At 35.7% G+C, this 19,215-nt stretch overlaps 1 protein-coding gene across 2 annotated transcripts in view; it reads left to right on the forward strand.

Annotated features, from left to right (window-relative positions):
• Positions 1–15,234, forward strand: part of LOC125648241 (uncharacterized) — a 33,598-nt gene extending 18,364 nt beyond the window's left edge. The window contains exons 4-10 of one of the 2 annotated variants that reach the window (XM_048875213.2): positions 3,578–3,702; positions 8,194–8,561; positions 9,413–9,466; positions 12,590–12,728; positions 13,143–13,258; positions 13,748–13,841; positions 14,561–15,234. In XM_048875213.2, the coding sequence (XP_048731170.1) occupies positions 3,578–3,702; positions 8,194–8,561; positions 9,413–9,466; positions 12,590–12,728; positions 13,143–13,258; positions 13,748–13,841; positions 14,561–14,769 (1,105 nt within the window). In that variant the 3' untranslated portion in view covers positions 14,770–15,234. Of the gene's footprint in view, positions 1–3,577; positions 3,703–8,193; positions 8,562–9,412; positions 9,467–12,589; positions 12,729–13,142; positions 13,259–13,747; positions 13,850–14,560 lie in introns of those variants that run through there. The other variant, XM_048875214.2, reaches the window with a different exon arrangement.
• The last annotated feature ends 3,981 nt before the right edge of the window (positions 15,235–19,215 follow it).

Raw genomic sequence — 19,215 nt, forward strand, 5'->3', positions numbered from 1 at the left:
CGATAACGAACAGCGATCAACCCCACAACTTCCACAAAGAACATAAAACCAAAAGCAGGGCAAACATACCAGAGGCGGGACCGGGTGTCCAGGAGTAGCAAGCAACCCCCTGCGACCGCCAACACCCACCATGAACCCCACAATCCAATCAGACAAACGGAGCAATCCGCAGCCAAACTCAGTGTGCAAAGAATGGCCCCAAAACTAACACAATACACGTCAGACAGCACCCGACCCAATGACAGGCCATATAGGTGAATCAGATCGCCATTACACCGCAGAATTTGAGAAATGCTGACTTCAAACAAGACTTTCGAAACCCCTGCATCATAAACCCATCTGCCAGCAGCCCGCCTCAACATCAACCACCTGCCAGCAGTTCGCCTCAACATCAACCACCTACCATCAGTCTGCCTCAACATCATCCACCTGCCAGCAGCTCGCCTCAACATCAACCACCTGCCAGCAGCTCGCCTCAACATCAACCACCTACCAGCAGTCTGCCTCAACATCATCCACCTGCCAGCAGCTCGCCTCAACATCAACCACCTGCCAGCAGTTCGCTTCAACATCAACCACCTGCCAGCAGCTCGCCTCAACATCAACCACCTGTCAGCAGCTCGCCTTAACATCAACCACCTGCCAGCAGTCAGCCTCAACATCAACCACCTGTCAGCAGCTCGCCTCAACATCAACCACCTGTCAGCAGCTAGCCTCAACGTCAATCCATCTGCCAGCAGCTCGCCTCGGATGAAAAGTCTATCATACGCAGAACAATTCATTGTGCACCGAACCAACCGAGAGATATAAACACCAAATACAGGCGAAAATGGAATATTGCTACATGTATATGAATATGGGAAGCCGACGACTGAGAGACCTAAGCCACCCCATCTGGAACAAAGCCGAGCCGCAAGTCTACCGTCAACATCCACGCTCAATAAAACATCCACGCACGAAACAGACGCGGAAGACTCCGTGGTATCCTCGATTACGAGTCCACTAGGACATATCAAATCGACATATGAATGAAATAAAAAAAAAGATAACTTGCTATAAAGAGATAGTAACTCGTTATAGCGAGATGATTAACACATTATAACGAGATGACTAACTCATTGTGGCGAGATACTATCTAGCTATAAAAAGTTATATGTTTTACCTTTCAGAAATGAGCCTATCCGCTTCCGTACTTCTATTGAACGTCTTATTTCAATAAAACCTTTATAGTTTGACGGTATCAATCGCACATTCTCGAGTCTTTTCGGCAAGAGGAAAACATAACCTCGATTATACTACGATAACCTCCATTTTCTTGTCAAATCAAACTACCACTACAAAAATATATGTATTGTCTTTTTTCAATATTTGCTACAAACAATGAAATCATTCCATAGTAAGTCTAAAAATATTTTGATAACCGATGTCCGTGACAAAAATGTATAAGAATTACTGTATGTTTTACATAAATACCTCAAAGAATGATGGGGAAAATCAGAAAGACTAACAGACGTACAGACAGACAGACGGAAGTTTAGATCATATAAATAAAAGCTTACAATTTATCATTATGTATAAAGTGCACAAATAAAACTAAAATGGACATGATTCTTTGCAGATCTTCTAAGAGCCATGCAATTGACCATGCAAATTCAAGGCGTGTTGGGATATATTTTTTCTTATTTACTTTAACGTACTAAGAATTAAGTGTAGTTGTAATGCAGGCGACCGGCACTGTGAGTGGTGTTATCGTTCCTCTGACATGCAGATGTTTGCCATTGATCATAGATCGACCCCTTAATAATGCGGCGAGACGCCAAAATATGAATACCATTAAACTATATCTTATAAGTAAACATACATTTTATTGTTTCTGTAAAAGATAGATGCTGATATATATGCTTTTTTAAATTCACAGGGCTTGCAAACCAAGACAGAAAAAAACATCCTGAATTCAATTACTTACTTTTTACAATTTTAAACGAAATATGGAAAAGATTTGAAAGCTGTGTGGCGTGTTTCATCATGCACCTCTGTTGTTTCATCATGCATCTCTGTTGTTCATACACCTATGTTGTTTCATCATACACATATGTTGTTCATACACCTCTGTTGTTTCATCATACACCTCTGTTGTTTCATCATACACCTCTGTTGTTTCATCATGCACCTCTGTTGTTTCATCATACATCTCTGTTGTTTCATCATACATCTCTGTTGTTTCATCATGCACCTCTGTTGTTTCATCATACACATATGTTGTTCATACACCTCTGTTGTTTCATCATACACCTCTGTTGTTTCATCATACACCTATGTTGTTTCATCATACACCTCTGTTGTTTCATCATACATCTCTGTTGTTTCATCATACATCTCTGTTGTTTCATCATGCACCTCTGTTGTTTCATCATACATCTCTGTTGTCCATACACCTCTGTTGTTTCATCATACACATATGTTGTTCATACACCTCTGTTGTTTCATCATACACCTTTGTTGTTTCATCATACACCTCTGTTATTTCATCATACACCTATGTTGTTTCATCATACACCTCTGTTGTTTCATCATACACCTCTGTTGTCCATACACCTCTGTTGTTTCATCATACACCTCTGTTGTTTCATCATACACCTCTGTTGTTTCATCATACACCTCTGTTATTTCATCATACACCTATGTTGTTTCATCATAAACCTCTGTTGTTTCATCATACACCTTTGTTGTTTCATCATACACCTCTGTTATTTCATCATACACCTATGTTGTTTCATCATACACCTCTGTTGTTTCATCATACACCTCTGTTGTCCATACACCTCTGTTGTTTCATCATACACCTCTGTTGTTTCATCATACACCTCTGTTGTTTCATCATACACCTCTGTTGTTTCATCATACACCTCTGTTGTCCATACACTTCTGTTGTTTCATCATACACCTCTGTTGTTTCATCATACATCTCTGTTGTTTCATCATAAACCTCTGTTGTCCATACACCTCTGTTGTTTCATCATACACCTCTGTTGTTTCATCATACACCTCTGTTGTTCATACACCTATGTTTTTTCATCATACATCTCTGTTGTTTCATCATACACCTCTGTTGTTTCATCATACATCTCTGTTGTTTCATCATACACCTCTGTTGTTTCATCATACACCTCTGTTGTTTCATCATACATCTCTGTTGTTTCATCATACATCTCTGTTGTCCATACATCTCTGTTGTTTTATCATACACCTCTGTTGTTTTATCATACACCTCTGTTGTCCATACACCTCTGTTGTTTCATCATACACCTCTGTTGTTTCATCATACACCTCTGTTGTTTCATCATACACCTCTGTTGTTTCATCATACATCTCTGTTGTTTCATCATACATCTCTGTTGTTTCATCATACACCTCTGTTGTTTCATCATACTCCTCTGTTGTTTCATCATACACCTCTGTTGTTTCATCATACACCTCTGTTGTTTCATCATACATCTCTGTTGTTTCATCATACACCTCTGTTGTTTCATCATACATCTATGTTGTTTCATCATACACCTCTGTTGTTTCTTTGTAGGTGGAGGAGGAAGGGATATTCGTTCTTTAAAAGTAAAGCTGTGTTGTTAACGGTGGTCATTCTCTGCATCGTGGACTGTGCTCTAGTGCTAGGAGAACTCACTCTCGATCTCTATAAAGTTAAAGGTAATCTAGTGTTAGGAGAACTTACTTTCGATTTCTATAAAGTTAAAGGTAATCTAGTGCTAGTAGAACTCTCGGTCTCTATTAAGTTAAAGGTACTCTAGTGCTAAGAGAACTCGCTCTCGATCTCTATAAAGTTAAAGGTAGTCTAGTGTTAAGAGAACTCACTTTAGATCTCTACAAAGTTAAAGGTAATCTATTGTTAGAAGAACGCACTCTCGATCTCTATAAAGTTAAAGGTAATCTAGTGTTAGGAGAATTCACTCTCGATCTGTATAAATTTAAAGGTAATCTATTGCTAGTAGAACTCTCGAACTCTATAAAGTTAAAGGTAATCTAGTGCTAGGAGAACTCGCTCTCGATCTCTATAAAGTTAAAGGTAATCTAGTGTTAGGAGAACTCACTCTCGATTTCTATAAAGTTAAAGGTAATCTATTGCTAGTAGAACTCTCGGTCTCTATTAAGTTAAAGGTACTCTAGTGCTAAGAGAACTCGCTCTCGATCTCTATAAAGTTAAAAGTAGTCTAGTATTAAGAGAACTCACTTTAGATCTCTACAAAGTTAAAGGTAATCTATTGTTAGAAGAACGCACTCTCGATCTCTATAAAGTTAAAGGTAATCTAGTGTTAGGAGAACTTACTTTCGATTTCTATAAAGTTAAAGGTAATCTAGTGCTAGTAGAACTCTCGGTCTCTATTAAGTTAAAGGTACTCTAGTGCTAAGAGAACTCGCTCTCGATCTCTATAAAGTTAAAGGTAGTCTAGTATTAAGAGAACTCACTTTAGATCTCTACAAAGTTAAAGGTAATCTATTGTTAGAAGAACGCACTCTCGATCTCTATAAAGTTAAAGGTAATCTAGTGTTAGGAGAATTCACTCTCGATCTGTATAAATTTAAAGGTAATCTATTGATAGTAGAACTCTCGAACTCTATAAAGTTAAAGGTAATCTAGTCCTAGGAGAACTCACTCTCGATCTCTATAAAGTTAAAGGTAATCTAGTGTTAGGAGAACTCACTCTCGATTTCTATAAAGTTAAAGGTAATCTATTGCTAGTAGAACTCTCGAACTCTATAAAGTTAAAGGTACTCTAGTGCTAAGAGAACTCGCTCTCGATCTCTATAAAGTTAAAGGTAGTCTAGTATTAAGAGAACTCACTTTAGATCTCTACAAAGTTAAAGGTAATCTATTGTTAGAGGAACTCACTCTCGATCTCTATAAAGTTAAAGGTAATCTAGTGTTAGGAGAATTCAATCTCGATCTGTATAAAGTTAAAGGTAATCTATTGATAGTAGAACTCTCGAACTCTATAAAGTTAAAGGTAATCTAGTGTTAGGAGAATTCACTCTCGATCTGTATAAAGTTAAAGGTAATCTATTGCTAGTAGAACTCTCGATCTCTATTAAGTTAAAGATAATCTAGTGTTAGGAGAACTCTCGATCTCTATAAAGTTAAAAGTAATCTAGTGTTAGGAGAATTCACTCTCGATCTGTATAAAGTTAAAGGTAATCTATTGCTAGTAGAACTCTTGATCTCTATAAAGTTAAAGGTAATCTAGTGCTAGGAGAACTCACTCTCGATCTCTATAAAGTTAAAGGTAATCTAGTGTTAGGAGAACTCACTCTCGATCTCTATAAAGTTAAAGGTAATCTAGTGTTAGGAGAATTCACTCTCGGTCTGTATAAAGTTAAAGGTAATCTATTGCTAGTAGAACTCTCGATCTCTATTAAGTTAAAGATAATCTAGTGTTAGGAGAACTCTCGATCTCTATAAAGTTAAAAGTAATCTAGTGTTAGGAGAATTCACTCTCGATCTGTATAAAGTTAAAGGTAATCTATTGCTAGTAGAACTCTTGATCTCTATAAAGTTAAAGGTAATCTAGTGCTAGGAGAACTCACTCTCGGTCTCTATTAAGTTAAAGGTACTCTAGTGCTAAGAGAACTCGCTCTCGATCTCTATAAAGTTAAAGGTAGTCTAGTATTAAGAGAACTCACTTTAGATCTCTACAAAGTTAAAGGTAATCTATTGTTAGAAGAACGCACTCTCGATCTCTATAAAGTTAAAGGTAATCTAGTGTTACGAGAATTCACTCTCGATCTGTATAAATTTAAAGGTAATCTATTGATAGTAGAACTCTCGAACTCTATAAAGTTAAAGGTAATCTAGTCCTAGGAGAACTCACTCTCGATCTCTATAAAGTTAAAGGTAATCTAGTGTTAGGAGAACTCACTCTCGATTTCTATAAAGTTAAAGGTAATCTATTGCTAGTAGAACTCTCGAACTCTATAAAGTTAAAGGTACTCTAGTGCTAAGAGAACTCGCTCTCGATCTCTATAAAGTTAAAGGTAGTCTAGTATTAAGAGAACTCACTTTAGATCTCTACAAAGTTAAAGGTAATCTATTGTTAGAGGAACTCACTCTCGATCTCTATAAAGTTAAAGGTAATCTAGTGTTAGGAGAATTCAATCTCGATCTGTATAAAGTTAAAGGTAATCTATTGATAGTAGAACTCTCGAACTCTATAAAGTTAAAGGTAATCTAGTGTTAGGAGAATTCACTCTCGATCTGTATAAAGTTAAAGGTAATCTATTGCTAGTAGAACTCTCGATCTCTATTAAGTTAAAGATAATCTAGTGTTAGGAGAACTCTCGATCTCTATAAAGTTAAAAGTAATCTAGTGTTAGGAGAATTCACTCTCGATCTGTATAAAGTTAAAGGTAATCTATTGCTAGTAGAACTCTTGATCTCTATAAAGTTAAAGGTAATCTAGTGCTAGGAGAACTCACTCTCGATCTCTATAAAGTTAAAGGTAATCTAGTGTTAGGAGAACTCACTCTCGATCTCTATAAAGTTAAAGGTAATCTAGTGTTAGGAGAATTCACTCTCGGTCTGTATAAAGTTAAAGGTAATCTATTGCTAGTAGAACTCTCGAACTCTATAAAGTTAAAGGTAATCTAGTGTTAGGAGAATTCACTCTCGATCTGTATAAAATTAAAGGTAATCTATTGCTAGTAGAACTCTTGATCTCTATAAAGTTAAAGGTAATCTAGTGTGAGGAGAACTCACTCTCGATCTCTATAAAGTTAAAGGTAATCTAGTGTTAGGAGAACTCTCGGTCTCTATAAAGTTAAAGGTAATCTAGTGCTAGTAGAACTCTCCACCTCTATAAAGTTAAAGGTAATTTTGTGTTAGGAGAACTCATATTGTGCATTTCATTTAAAAAAAATTCAACGGCCGCCGGAAAAAGGTCATTTGTGTGTTTCATTTCACCTTTGTTGAAAATGTATTGTAAATTTTTATTCGATATCTAAAATTCATTCTCCTCAGAAGAAAGGAATATAACCATTGTTATAAATAATTGAATATTAACATTCTAAACAATCCTATAATAATTCATATACACCGGTATATATCTCTGATTATACAACAATTCACCGAACGAATTGTTTTCTTCCATACAATTTACAAAAGGAATTATAGGTAAATCGTTTTGCAGTTAACACCATCAAATTTTAGCACAATATGGATTATTATTTGAAACCCTCTAAATGTAAATTGCATGCGACAAAAATCTCACAAAAACGGAACTTCATAAATTCAGAACATGCAATTTAGTTAAAGCTTTCAATAAATTTTGCCTATATAATTTCATCACTCGGAGTAGTTATTAATGATATTTAAAGCACCACGTGTTAACACGAGCTTATCGTAGTTGTTACAGGCCTCGGCATCTTTCGGCGATGTCTAAGTTACAGGATGATATACAATTGTACCCTCTAACTATAACACTATAATAAAACGACTCCCCGTCTGTTTTATCAGATTATTAATCTTTTTAATTCCACCTTCTCTTGTCATTATCTATACACAGTGGACTAACATACAATCATATATACATATATATTGTGATATGTTATTGAAATCAATATAAAATTAATCCATACTACTCAGTAGATCGACATTTGTAAAATTCCCAAGATCTGTGAAACAAGAGTTGAAATAGAATAAATGAAGAAATGCTTCGGCGGCGTGGTTTTCATGTAATGTTAGAAGAGTTAACGTATTGATCCCTCCGTCACCTTGATTATCGTTACGCTATTCACTGAGTCATTATATCGTTACTCTATAGTTTTCAATTAATGATGACTCACCTATTCCTTAAAGTTATTCAACCGATATAAATCTTTACATCGCTCCCTACCATGATGTCATTTCAATGCGTTTTTCAATTATTTTTTCTTAAACCTTTATTTCAATATTGTATCCACGAATGCATATTTAGTCATTTCTCTTATAATCAATAACAATAGATCTTTGTCTATAAACAATGTCAGTATTAATTTCTCATCCTGAAGAACTGAAGTGCTTTAAAATGATGTCTATCAGACTTCTGCCCCGTGTTTAATTCGGTCTAGACTATAAAATCGCCTTTTCTTGAAATTTGATAGAAGTGTTTTTCTCAGATGAATTATATATATATATATTCCATTCTACAGTGACATTAGAAGACAACGAAATGTTTACGAACAGCGCCATGGTGTTCCTGCTAAAAGTAAAACAGCGGTATCCGAAAGTCCTGAGTGATAAAGAGTATGATCGGGTTTTTGATCTGATATCAACAGCGGAAATAAAATGGAATTTGCAAACAGATAACGAGATGAAAGAACATTATCAGCTAAATGACGAGGCGACAATATTGGATTTGGTGTCGTCTAGAAGGCCAAGAAGTGCGGAAGTGAACAACAAAAGTGGCATAAACTCCACCAATATCGACATTCCCAAGAGGGGATACAGCATCGAGGAAAGCATAGCGCATGCGCTACACCTCGGAAGTATTTCACTACTAGGAATTATACTACTGGAGGTAATGTGTCATGGGGAAAAATATGTTATTTTTATATGCAATTTCTTTCCTGTGAATTAGCAAGTATTCTACCATTTACACCGTACGCTGTAGACGTGGCATTGAAAGCCTCAGCGACAGGGCTGTAAATACGTGTAACTATTCACAAAGACATAAGTAGAGCTATTTTGGAAGCGCTTTCATTCATTTACACCAAATTCACGTGTAATGTCTTTTACACTGTGCCCGCGTCTAGTGATGTCATTGTGCGAGGTCTGTTCTATCCAATACCAAGTGCTCATTTTCCACTCCATGCATGTTAATCATCTTTGGTTTGACGTAGGGGTCGAAAATCCAATCCGGGTTTCCCTTTCGTGAAGTGAGAGCCCTAACTAGGATGCAGCGACCCCGAATGGGAGTTCATTTAATGGAAAAACCGTATATGGACACATTTGTTGTAACTGAAATCATTTACAATCTAAGTAACAAAATGACATAAAACGTAAATATTACACTATTATTATGCAACAGAAAAAAGAAATTTGTCTTAGGATTAAATCTACAGCATTCTGCATTGATTTTCAAATTACCTTTAAAAATATAGCGGCTGAGCTCTGAAAGTTATTGACAAAGATCAGTAGAGCTATTTTTTGAACCACTTCCATTGTCCAATAATAAGCTATAACACATTATTTTCCGTTTGCGATTTTTCTTATCGGAGCCATAATTATTTCCCGTTTCAGTAATGGTCTCGTTAAAAAAAGCCCGAATGAAACAATAGACGTTTTAATGGGGGTTATTTGTCGCTTTACTTGTTTAACAGAAACTCAACTTTGAATTCTTTAATACAATTCCTTTTATTGTTTTTGCAGACTTTGTTAAAAGCTGTTTGTGCAGGACGAGGATTCTTCCACAGAAAACTAGAGGTATATAATTAAACTAACAGCAAGAGACCCTTCAATTTGTCACCGGTATTAATTTTGCCAATATACTTGTACTCATTGTACACGAAAGATTTCCTATTCAGATTTTGGCTTATATTCTTTACTTACAAGACATTACAACAATAAAAAAAAATATGAACAGTTGTTGAACGTCGTTCAGGTATTCTCTCTGTGGATTAAAACTACTGATGAACACTTGTGAGAAAAGAATTCAAGGTTATATTTGTCACTATAAAATTAAAAACTATAAATCTGTAAATTTTAATTTCTTCTGACACTGGTATAAAAGCGACACAGTACCGAATTTATTGATCTTACAAATCTAGATATTAAGTTTACAGATGATAGAAGTTAACTTCATATGAGTGTCACATCATGTACCAGAGTCCTGCTATCTTTCGTTTCTAATTAAATTAAGGAGGAATGCTACACCAGGGAAATCTGATATGGCTGGAGAGTGGAGGATATGTACAATGATATTTTGATATTAGGATTTGTTTAGTTAAAAAGAAAAGAATGTAATCTAAAAAACAAATTAAAACTCCTGTTTAAAGCGAACGTACGAACGCTAGATCAGTCGACTGAGCTAGCCAGCTAGGACACCTACATATAAGTAGGCGACACATTAATCTACTGAGGTACCCAGCTAGGACACCTACATATAAGTAGGCGACAATTAATCTACTGAGGTACCCAGCTAGGACACCTACATATAAGTAGGCGACAATTAATCTACTGAGGTACCCAGCTAGGACACCTACATATAAGTAGGCGACAATTAATCTACTGAGGTACCCAGCTAGGACACCTACATATAAGTAGGCGACACATTAATCTACTGAGGTAACCAACAAGGCGATTAGATTTACCTGTAAAAGGAATATACAAATATTGCTGATATTTATATTTTAATTCATGTTTCAAAAAGACTCCCGCCATTATAAAAATGTGATATTCCTCCTTAAAATCTTGGCCAGTTCATATTTGTGACTAATCCATCGCCAAATAGACGTAAAAACCACAGGCCTTTCGGATGAACCCTTGATAAAACGAGGTCTGTTGCAGCACGAATTGTCATCCCTGCAAATGTCGATATCGTCGTCATCAACAATGTATACCAACGTTTACTGCAGTTATTGTTCATTAGATGACAACGTGATCAAAATCATCACCGACGACAATGTATATACCAGAGCGACGATCAATATACGGCACATTATTTATATGCACAAAGTAATAATAGATTTCACAAGCTGTCCGTATTTTCATGAACAGAATGTGTTGTGTTCGTATGTATCAGCGTAACTTCACACAAGTCAGATACATGTATCATCGCGGACCGCTAAACGTTTCTTTCTACTGAAATGAATTTGAAATTCCTAGATTAAAGAAAGCTTTGTTCTGCAGGATTTTAAAAAAAAAATTCCTATAAGAAAATACTTGCAGAAACATCGTATAAGGTCGACTCTAATATCAAGGTCAAATCCCTAAGTCCGACCGTGGTAATCGTTGGTAAGGTGCTGCAGGCTTTGGACACATATTGTCGTCGGCAATGATATTTACCCCCACTGCCGACATGTGTGAACACGGCATACAGGGTCGACACTATATACAGGGCCGATAATTTATACAGGGGCGACTATATATACAGGGGCGACAATTTATACAAGGGCGACAATTTATACAGGGACGACTATTTATACAGGGAGATAATTCATACAGGGGCGACTATATATACAGGGTCGACACTACATACAGGGCCGATGATTTATACAGGGGCGACTATATATACAGGGACGACAATATATACAGAGGCGAAAATTTATACAAGGACGACTATTTATACAGGGACGACAATTTATACAGAGGCGACAATTTATACAAGGGCGACTATTATACAGGGACGACTATTTATACAGGGAGATAATTCATACAGGGGCGACTATATATACAGGGGCGACAATATATACAGAGGCGAAAATTTATACAAGGGCGACTATTTATACAGGGACGACTATTTATACAGGGGCGACAATATATACAGAGGCGACAATTTATACAAGGGCGACAATTTATACAGGGGAGACAATTTATACAGGGGATGACAATTTATACAGGGGCGGCAATTTATACAGGGGAGACAATATGTACATGGGCGACAATTTGTACAGGGAGATAATTCATACAGGGACGACAATTTTTACTGGGGTGACAATATATACAGAGGCAACAATTTATAGAGGGGCGACAATTTATACAGGGACGACTATTTATGCAGGGGCGACAATATATACAGGGATGACAATTTATACTGGGGTGACAATATATACAGAGGCAACAATTTATAGAGGGGCGACAATTTATACATTGGAGATAATTTAGACAGGGGTGACTATATGGACAGGGGCGACAATTTGTACAGGGAGATAATTCATACAGGGGTGACTATATGGACAGGGGCGACAATAGATATAAGGGCGACAATTTATAAAGGGGCGATAATTCATGCAGAGAAGACACAATATAAAAGGGCGACAATTTATACAGGTGTCTGAGGAGTGACGATTCATGCAGGGGCGACAATTTATACAGGGGCGACTATATCTGCTGCAACAGGGATAGAAGTTATTCTGATTAAGAAACATTAAAGCATATTGAGTTGATAACAAAGATTTGAAATGTGTGACTTCTCTATATCAGTGAGAAATGCTCAGTAGGATGGATTGTGCAGGCAACACACATTCCGTATTTGTGATTCTTCATAATTAAACAATCTTTTGATTACAAATGCTAAATTCAGTGATGATTACAAATTTACTAAAGGGCATAGTAATCTAAAACTATAATCAATTTACGCCCTTTAAGATTACCCACAAATTAGGAATTACGCAAATTAAAGACAAAGCATTACTTCCTAGGAGATATCAGTATATAGAACGCAAATCCACAGAAGTTTGCTGATGAGTTCTGTTGTAGTAGTGTGATTGCAGTCTGGCGCTCTCTGACTTCCCTTGTCGTCTGATCTGTCTGGGAAGTAAACTCCGGGAGACGCTGGGTTCTTTGAAGTTGTGATGCTGAAGTGATACTTGTCTATTGACTTTGCAGGTCTTTGATGCGTTTATTGTCATCGTATCCTTCGTGGCTGATCTTATTCTGTTGGTGACATTACCGGATTACAACACGAGGGATTTTGTTTTCATCCTGGCATTTTTGTTGCCATGGAGGGTCATACGGGTCGTTGACAGTACGTTCTTTATCCGCAATTAGCAATTCTCTCGTGAAATGGCATTTGATGTTAGAATTTAAAAATTATAATGCATACATTTTTTATTTTTTTAAATGGCAGAAGTATACTGGCACTATAAGCGAGATTTTTTTTTTCGAGACTCTAAACACAATGCAAGAATGATTAAATGTTTTACATGAAAACGGTAATACGTGTAACAGTGACCAGTACTAATGCAAAATACCTACTATATTTGTAGTTCTCAACCATACACCCTGAAATTGAATATGAAATACTCTTTGAAATTTCAAAAAGCATTTTTAGCAAGCATGATTTCTAATCACGATTTCGAATTTTATTCAAGATATTTTCCTTTTAAAAGCCTCTATTTCAGTTTATAGCAGTTATTAGTTTAACTTGTGTACAATACAGGTTTAGTGGTGGCAGTGAAAGACCATGAGCACTTCCGGTTAAAACTTGTTTATAAGCGAAAAAAGAAAATACAAACCACCTTAAGGGAGACGGAAGTGAAAGCACAGATATTTCAGGTTTGCAAACAAATTGATTAGGTACCTGTGATTCAATGAATAATAATTCTATTTTCAATGTCTTGTCTTTGACATCTTTACAATGTACTCCTGAATGCGCTGTATAGTTGTAAACAATATGCGTATGAATACAGATAAATGTAGTGCGTCTATTTTAACGACTGGGACAGAAATAAAAGTAAAATGTAAATCTAATTATTTTTATGAAAATACACGAGGCTAGGAACTGCAACGCTTCACATCAGTGTACTTCACGCAGCGCTCATGTATTTTCAAAAATGAAAAATATTTCTTGATTTTTCAAGATGAATATAAAAAAATGATTTTTGTTCTGGTGATGTCATGTCTTGTAGTGATTTAATGAAAATGAAGGCTTTGTATCTACAGTTCAACCCAGTCTATGCGTTCCCTATTAGTTGTCTGGGGACCATCCTTCCATTATTTCGACTGAGATTCCAGATGTTAGTTGTTATTTGTTTGTCATTACAGTATCAATGTAATGCACTGCGGCGTCTCTGTTTGTCAGAAGGCCTAGATGAATGGAAAATTGATCAATGTGTAAAGGCAGAGGAAAAATATCAACGTAAGTAGACTAATTAGCCTTATTTACCAAGAAAATGACAAGTCATGCAGTTTCTTTCATTTTTTCTCTGTTATGCAGTACATCATGCATTGTGTACTGTTGATAATGAACGTATAATAATTACATGACTCTGTCAATAATTCTGTCAGGGAAAAGTGAATAAACTATCGCATTTAGTTCGTGGCAGTGCCAGTCCTGATTTTAAACTATCGCATTTAGTTCGTGGCAGTGCCAGTCCTGATTTTAAACTATCGCATTTAGTTCGTGACAGTGCCAGTCTTAATTTTAAAGTCTTCATATTTTGCATCGGGTTTGTGTTTTTCTTCACAAGCAGATGTGTGTCGCATTATTGTATATAAATGTGTCCTTCTATATAGTTGTATATTGTTAATGTATATTAATGTTCATTATACATTGTAAAACTATAGATACAAAAAAAATATACCATAGAATATTTCAGTCGATTGTATAAATTGTTCTATTTCTAAATGAATTGTTCTATTTCTTTATAAATTGTTATATACAATGTATCTTTATAAATTATCCTACATTTTTATAAATTGTTCCAGGTCTTTATAAATTGTTCTATTTCTTTATAAATTGTTCTATTTCTTTATAAATTGTTCTATATCTTTATAAATCATCCTATATCTTTATAAAGTGTTCTATTTCTTTATAAATTGTTCTATTTCTAAATGAATTGTTTTATTTCTTTATAGCAACCTTTGGTAAAAGAAAGTGTAAAGTCCGTCTAGACACCTCCTCAATGTCACCTCTCCTGTATGATCAGTCACGTGATCGCTCCCCTCGACCCTCCCTCCCTTCTCTGGATCTGCAAGGCTTCAAATTTTGGAACGGAAATTCAATCAAGCACAGCGAATCGAACGGAAGTGTTGAGGTTAAACCCTCTGATAAGTCAACAGACTGAAATAAAAAAATATTTGTAGATTGGAGGAAGAAGCTTGGATGGGGTCAAGAGTGGTCATTCTAATGTGTTCTATTTGCTACTGAAAGTTCTCAGGTTTCAGGAGGCCTGGTGTTACAATCTATAATTTAGCCAGGAGGATTTGTTCGATAGAACCGACCTCAACAGTAATTGGCGAACAGACATAGGAGCGTTGTGAAGTGGAATGAATCGGGAATTTGTTAGACATAGCGAGCGATTTAATATCATATTAGGGAACCATTCCATTCCCCTAAATCAGCGTGCAATATCCCTAAGGCGTTTTCCATGACTCTGCTATTACCAAGGCTCGGATGAATTTGTTATATGCAATGGTTGTTTTACATGTGTCTTTAACTTGTTTGTTTTTTATTTCTAATGTGAAGTGTTCTACTTCATCCATTACTTGTGATGTTTTTACAGTGTGAGTAAATAGTTTTGTACAAATGACAAGTGTTTGGTGATAATTTGAGCGTGTAATGTTTGGTGATAATTTGAGCGCGTAATGTTTGGTGATAATTTGAGCGCGTAATGTTTGGTGATAATTTGAGCGTGCAATGTTTGGTGATAATTTGAGCGTTTAATGTTTGGTGATAATTTCAACGTGTAATGTTTGGTGGTCATTTCGACGCGTAATATGGGGGGGGGGGTGTAATTTCAGCACATATTGTTGGTACTATGAACATACACTGTCTAGTACCTGTAGTAATTTCGATGCGTGATCTTTATTGGTAATTTAAGCGCGCAGCTTTTGGTGGTAATTTCAGCGCTCATCATTGACGCAATGTGCAAGAGCATGGACGCACTCGCATTAATGAAATTTGAAAATAAAAATGTCCACACACCTATCTACATGTGCAAATTTAAATGATATACAATGCACCTTTTGATAGAATTAAGAATCTAAAATTTAGTTTTCTACAATTAGTACTGACAACCTGCTGGCAGTCCTTATCATAGATTTCTCTGCTTTATTGTTTTATATTAAAATTAGTTCGAATTGCTTAGCGTTAATAATAAAGTCTTATAAAAAAAAAAATACAACGATGGTTTTAAGATTTCTTTTTTATGATTAGGGCACCATCCATCTGATGGGAAGTAGAATACTGGATCCAAAATCTCGTAGTTAACATGACACTACCGCGTGGATGAAGGAGTAGTTCTAACCATCGTAATGTCCTGAACATCCGATAGTACTTTACTGGGTTATTTTCATCACTTCTGGATTTTAGCATCTTAAACATTTATTCATTTTAGAGAATTCATGTAAATGTTTATTTCTTTCTTAAAACTCCTTGCATTGGATACCCACGACTTACCTGTGACTGATGGTGAAGGTATATAAATTAAACAGTCAATGACACGATGCGATCTTCATACCTCGGGTACAAAATCAATTCACACGTTTTATGAATTAAAGTTTATGCATCTTTTTTTTTTTTACCAGCACAGGTAAATATTGCACACATTACTTTGCAATTAGTACTAATATGAAACTACAATTTTTTTTAAATTTATTTATCTTTTTGTGGTGAAGGGTTACGGGGACATTCGTATTTCTTTTCTGCATTCATTTATCAATATAGGTTTTCCTTAAAAAAAAAAAAATTGAAGACACTAGACATTCAGTATTGATTTAGCTAATAGACAATACATGTATTTATTATATACCCATCAATGTATCGTTCTTTGATACTGTGGATTTCACAGCGTGTGATCCGGTTTTCCGGATCACCACACTGTGGTTTTCTGATTCCGTATCAGTATCCTCTGAAACTGATGCCGTCACAATGACGTCACAATGCAACAACGCAACGTTATTTGTGGAAAATGTTGACCGCGTCACAAACGAACCTGCGTATACAAAACATAATTTCATGGTATGTCTGTGTTTTTGATCATTTGGATTACATTTATTATCTTATAAATGTGGATTTAAAATGCACAAGAGGGTATATAATAAATTTATCATTACTACAGTAACTTGATCCGAAGAGTTGGATCACGTCTCGTTGACAGGCGCGGATCATCAGATCAAACTCGACGCTTCGCGTCTCGTGTGATCTGATGATCCGCGCCTGTCAACTCGACGTGATCCGACTCTTCGGATCAAGTTACTGTAGTAATAATATATATTTATATTTAAAACAAATAATTTAGTTATACTGTGTATTTTTAAAGTTCCATTAAATTATATTCTAAATTTACACTCACACTCTCTATTTCAATAACTTCGGCCTTGGTTTTTATTTTCATGGTATGATAAGTTAATTACGTCAAGACAATTTTGGTGCATTATCAACTTCAATAATTTGAATACTTTCCCCGCACTATGTTGTTTGTTTTCAAACGCGTATGTATACATAGCGTTTTTGAAATTATTGATGTGTAAATTCTCGTTTAGATTTATCTTTGTCCAATCAAAACAATTATAATAAATAACATTGGAATTATATAGTAGAAATATTTATTAACATTTTATGTACAAAACATTCACAATTACATGTAATTGATAAAGAGATTATTCATTTTGTTACTTTCACTAAAAATAATTCAGCTTTAATGTTTGAGAAATTTGTTCTTGTGTTTTAATAGTGCTAATTTAAAAATGGCAAATTTGGAAATTATCCGAGTTCATTTCTAAGTGCAAAAATGTCCTGTTCAGGTTGTCTGGCTCTCACATCGGACTTGTTAGTGTCTGAGTTAGCATGCATGAGTCAACATTAGTGACATAAAAGTAAAACAATTTCGAACGGAATAAGCCAACCAACCAAAAAAACCAAACATATTGTCTTACGATACGCCATGTTGGCAGGGAATACTGCTTGTTTAAACTAAGTGTTTTAGTTCACCTGAGATGAGAGCTCACGTGGACTTTTCTGATCCCTTAACTGTTCAACTGTTCACATTTTTAACTTCTTCCCCAGAGCCACTGACATTTGCGATCCAAACTTGGCACAAAATATTCTTAGGTAGAGCCATTCCTAGTTTTTAATTTTAGGATTCATGCCCCCACAAAGGGAAATAAGTAGCAATTTGTTGAAATAGAATTGAGTAATTCAAAAACATTCTTCTCAAGAACCACTGGGCCAGAAAAGACAAATCTTATGTGAAAGCATCTTTAAAGAATAAAAAATCGGGACTACGATAGTGGATCAAAGTTTTAAATGGAATAGGTAGGATTTTTTTTTTTTTTTAAATCTTCTGCTCAAGAACAGCAGGGCCTTGATTAGTAATATTAACATGCAAACATCGTCAAGTAATGCACATTCAGGTCTACTCAAATGAATGGCCTCTGGGGGTAGGATGGGTGGACATGTACAATAGGGAAAAAAGATTTATATAATAATATATAGAGGGAAACAAACACGGTAAAATCTTGTTCTCGTATGAATAGGAAGGCGATGAATACTCATTAGATCAACTTACAACTGACCTAAAAGCTCAAATGGGCTTTTATGATCATCTATTACCTGGTGTCCGTCCGTCCGCCTGTCTATCCATGAATCCATCGGTCAACCTTTTAAGGAGGTACTCTACATCGTCATAATGCCTGACTTCCTTTTAAAACATGGATGAAAATATAAATATCAAATGTCTATTCATTAGAAAAATCTCGCCTAGCTGAGTAGCTCAGTGAGTTAGCAAGTCGACTACTGGTCGCGTGTTCGAGTCCAGCAGGGGTTTTAAATTTTGCCTTTTACTAAAACTGCATTTCTTTACTAAATAAAGTAAATATCAAAGTTTTCAATTTCAAAATATTGTTGTACATATCTTCCACTTTTCATCCATATCAATTTTCTCTGGTGTAGCATACATCCTTAAATTTGTTTCTCCTCACGAGTAGCAGGCCGGCTAGAATCATGATGAGTGACATTCAGATTCAAGTTTATTAAAATCCTAGCCTGGAAAGAGAGAGAGAGGGGGGGGGGTGTAGGATGGTGCTTCAATAAGGGATCAAAGTTCTGCATAAAAATAAAATATATTCTGAAGAATGGCCTGTATTTTAAGATTTGTTATAAAACCGTTACTCGTGTTTGATTTTATAATGTGTATTGGAAGTGAGTTCCGGGGTACAGGGGCCACCTTGTCGTTCACCATACGTAATGATAGTCATCTTCTCATATACGTGTGGCGATTGTGAAAGTGGAAGGTAAATAAGATTTTTTCTTTTAAATTTTTTAAATTGCATGAGGGTATGACTTGCAATCCTTCACGCCGGCGTACTTTTCTTAATCAAATTCATGAATTACGTCAGCTATACGTCAACATGAAGCGTCGCAGCTCATAACCGCATGTACATGTATTTTCAAAAATAAAAATTTATTTCTTAAGTAAATATGACATAGTCCTTAGTACTGATATAGAAATGAAGAGTTCATTTGTAAACATCCTCTACAAATACCACAAAATCTATCTGAGACATTATAA

This window comes from Ostrea edulis, chromosome 6, assembly GCF_947568905.1.
Source record: "Ostrea edulis chromosome 6, xbOstEdul1.1, whole genome shotgun sequence".
Classification (NCBI taxonomy): Eukaryota; Metazoa; Mollusca; class Bivalvia; order Ostreida; family Ostreidae; genus Ostrea; species Ostrea edulis.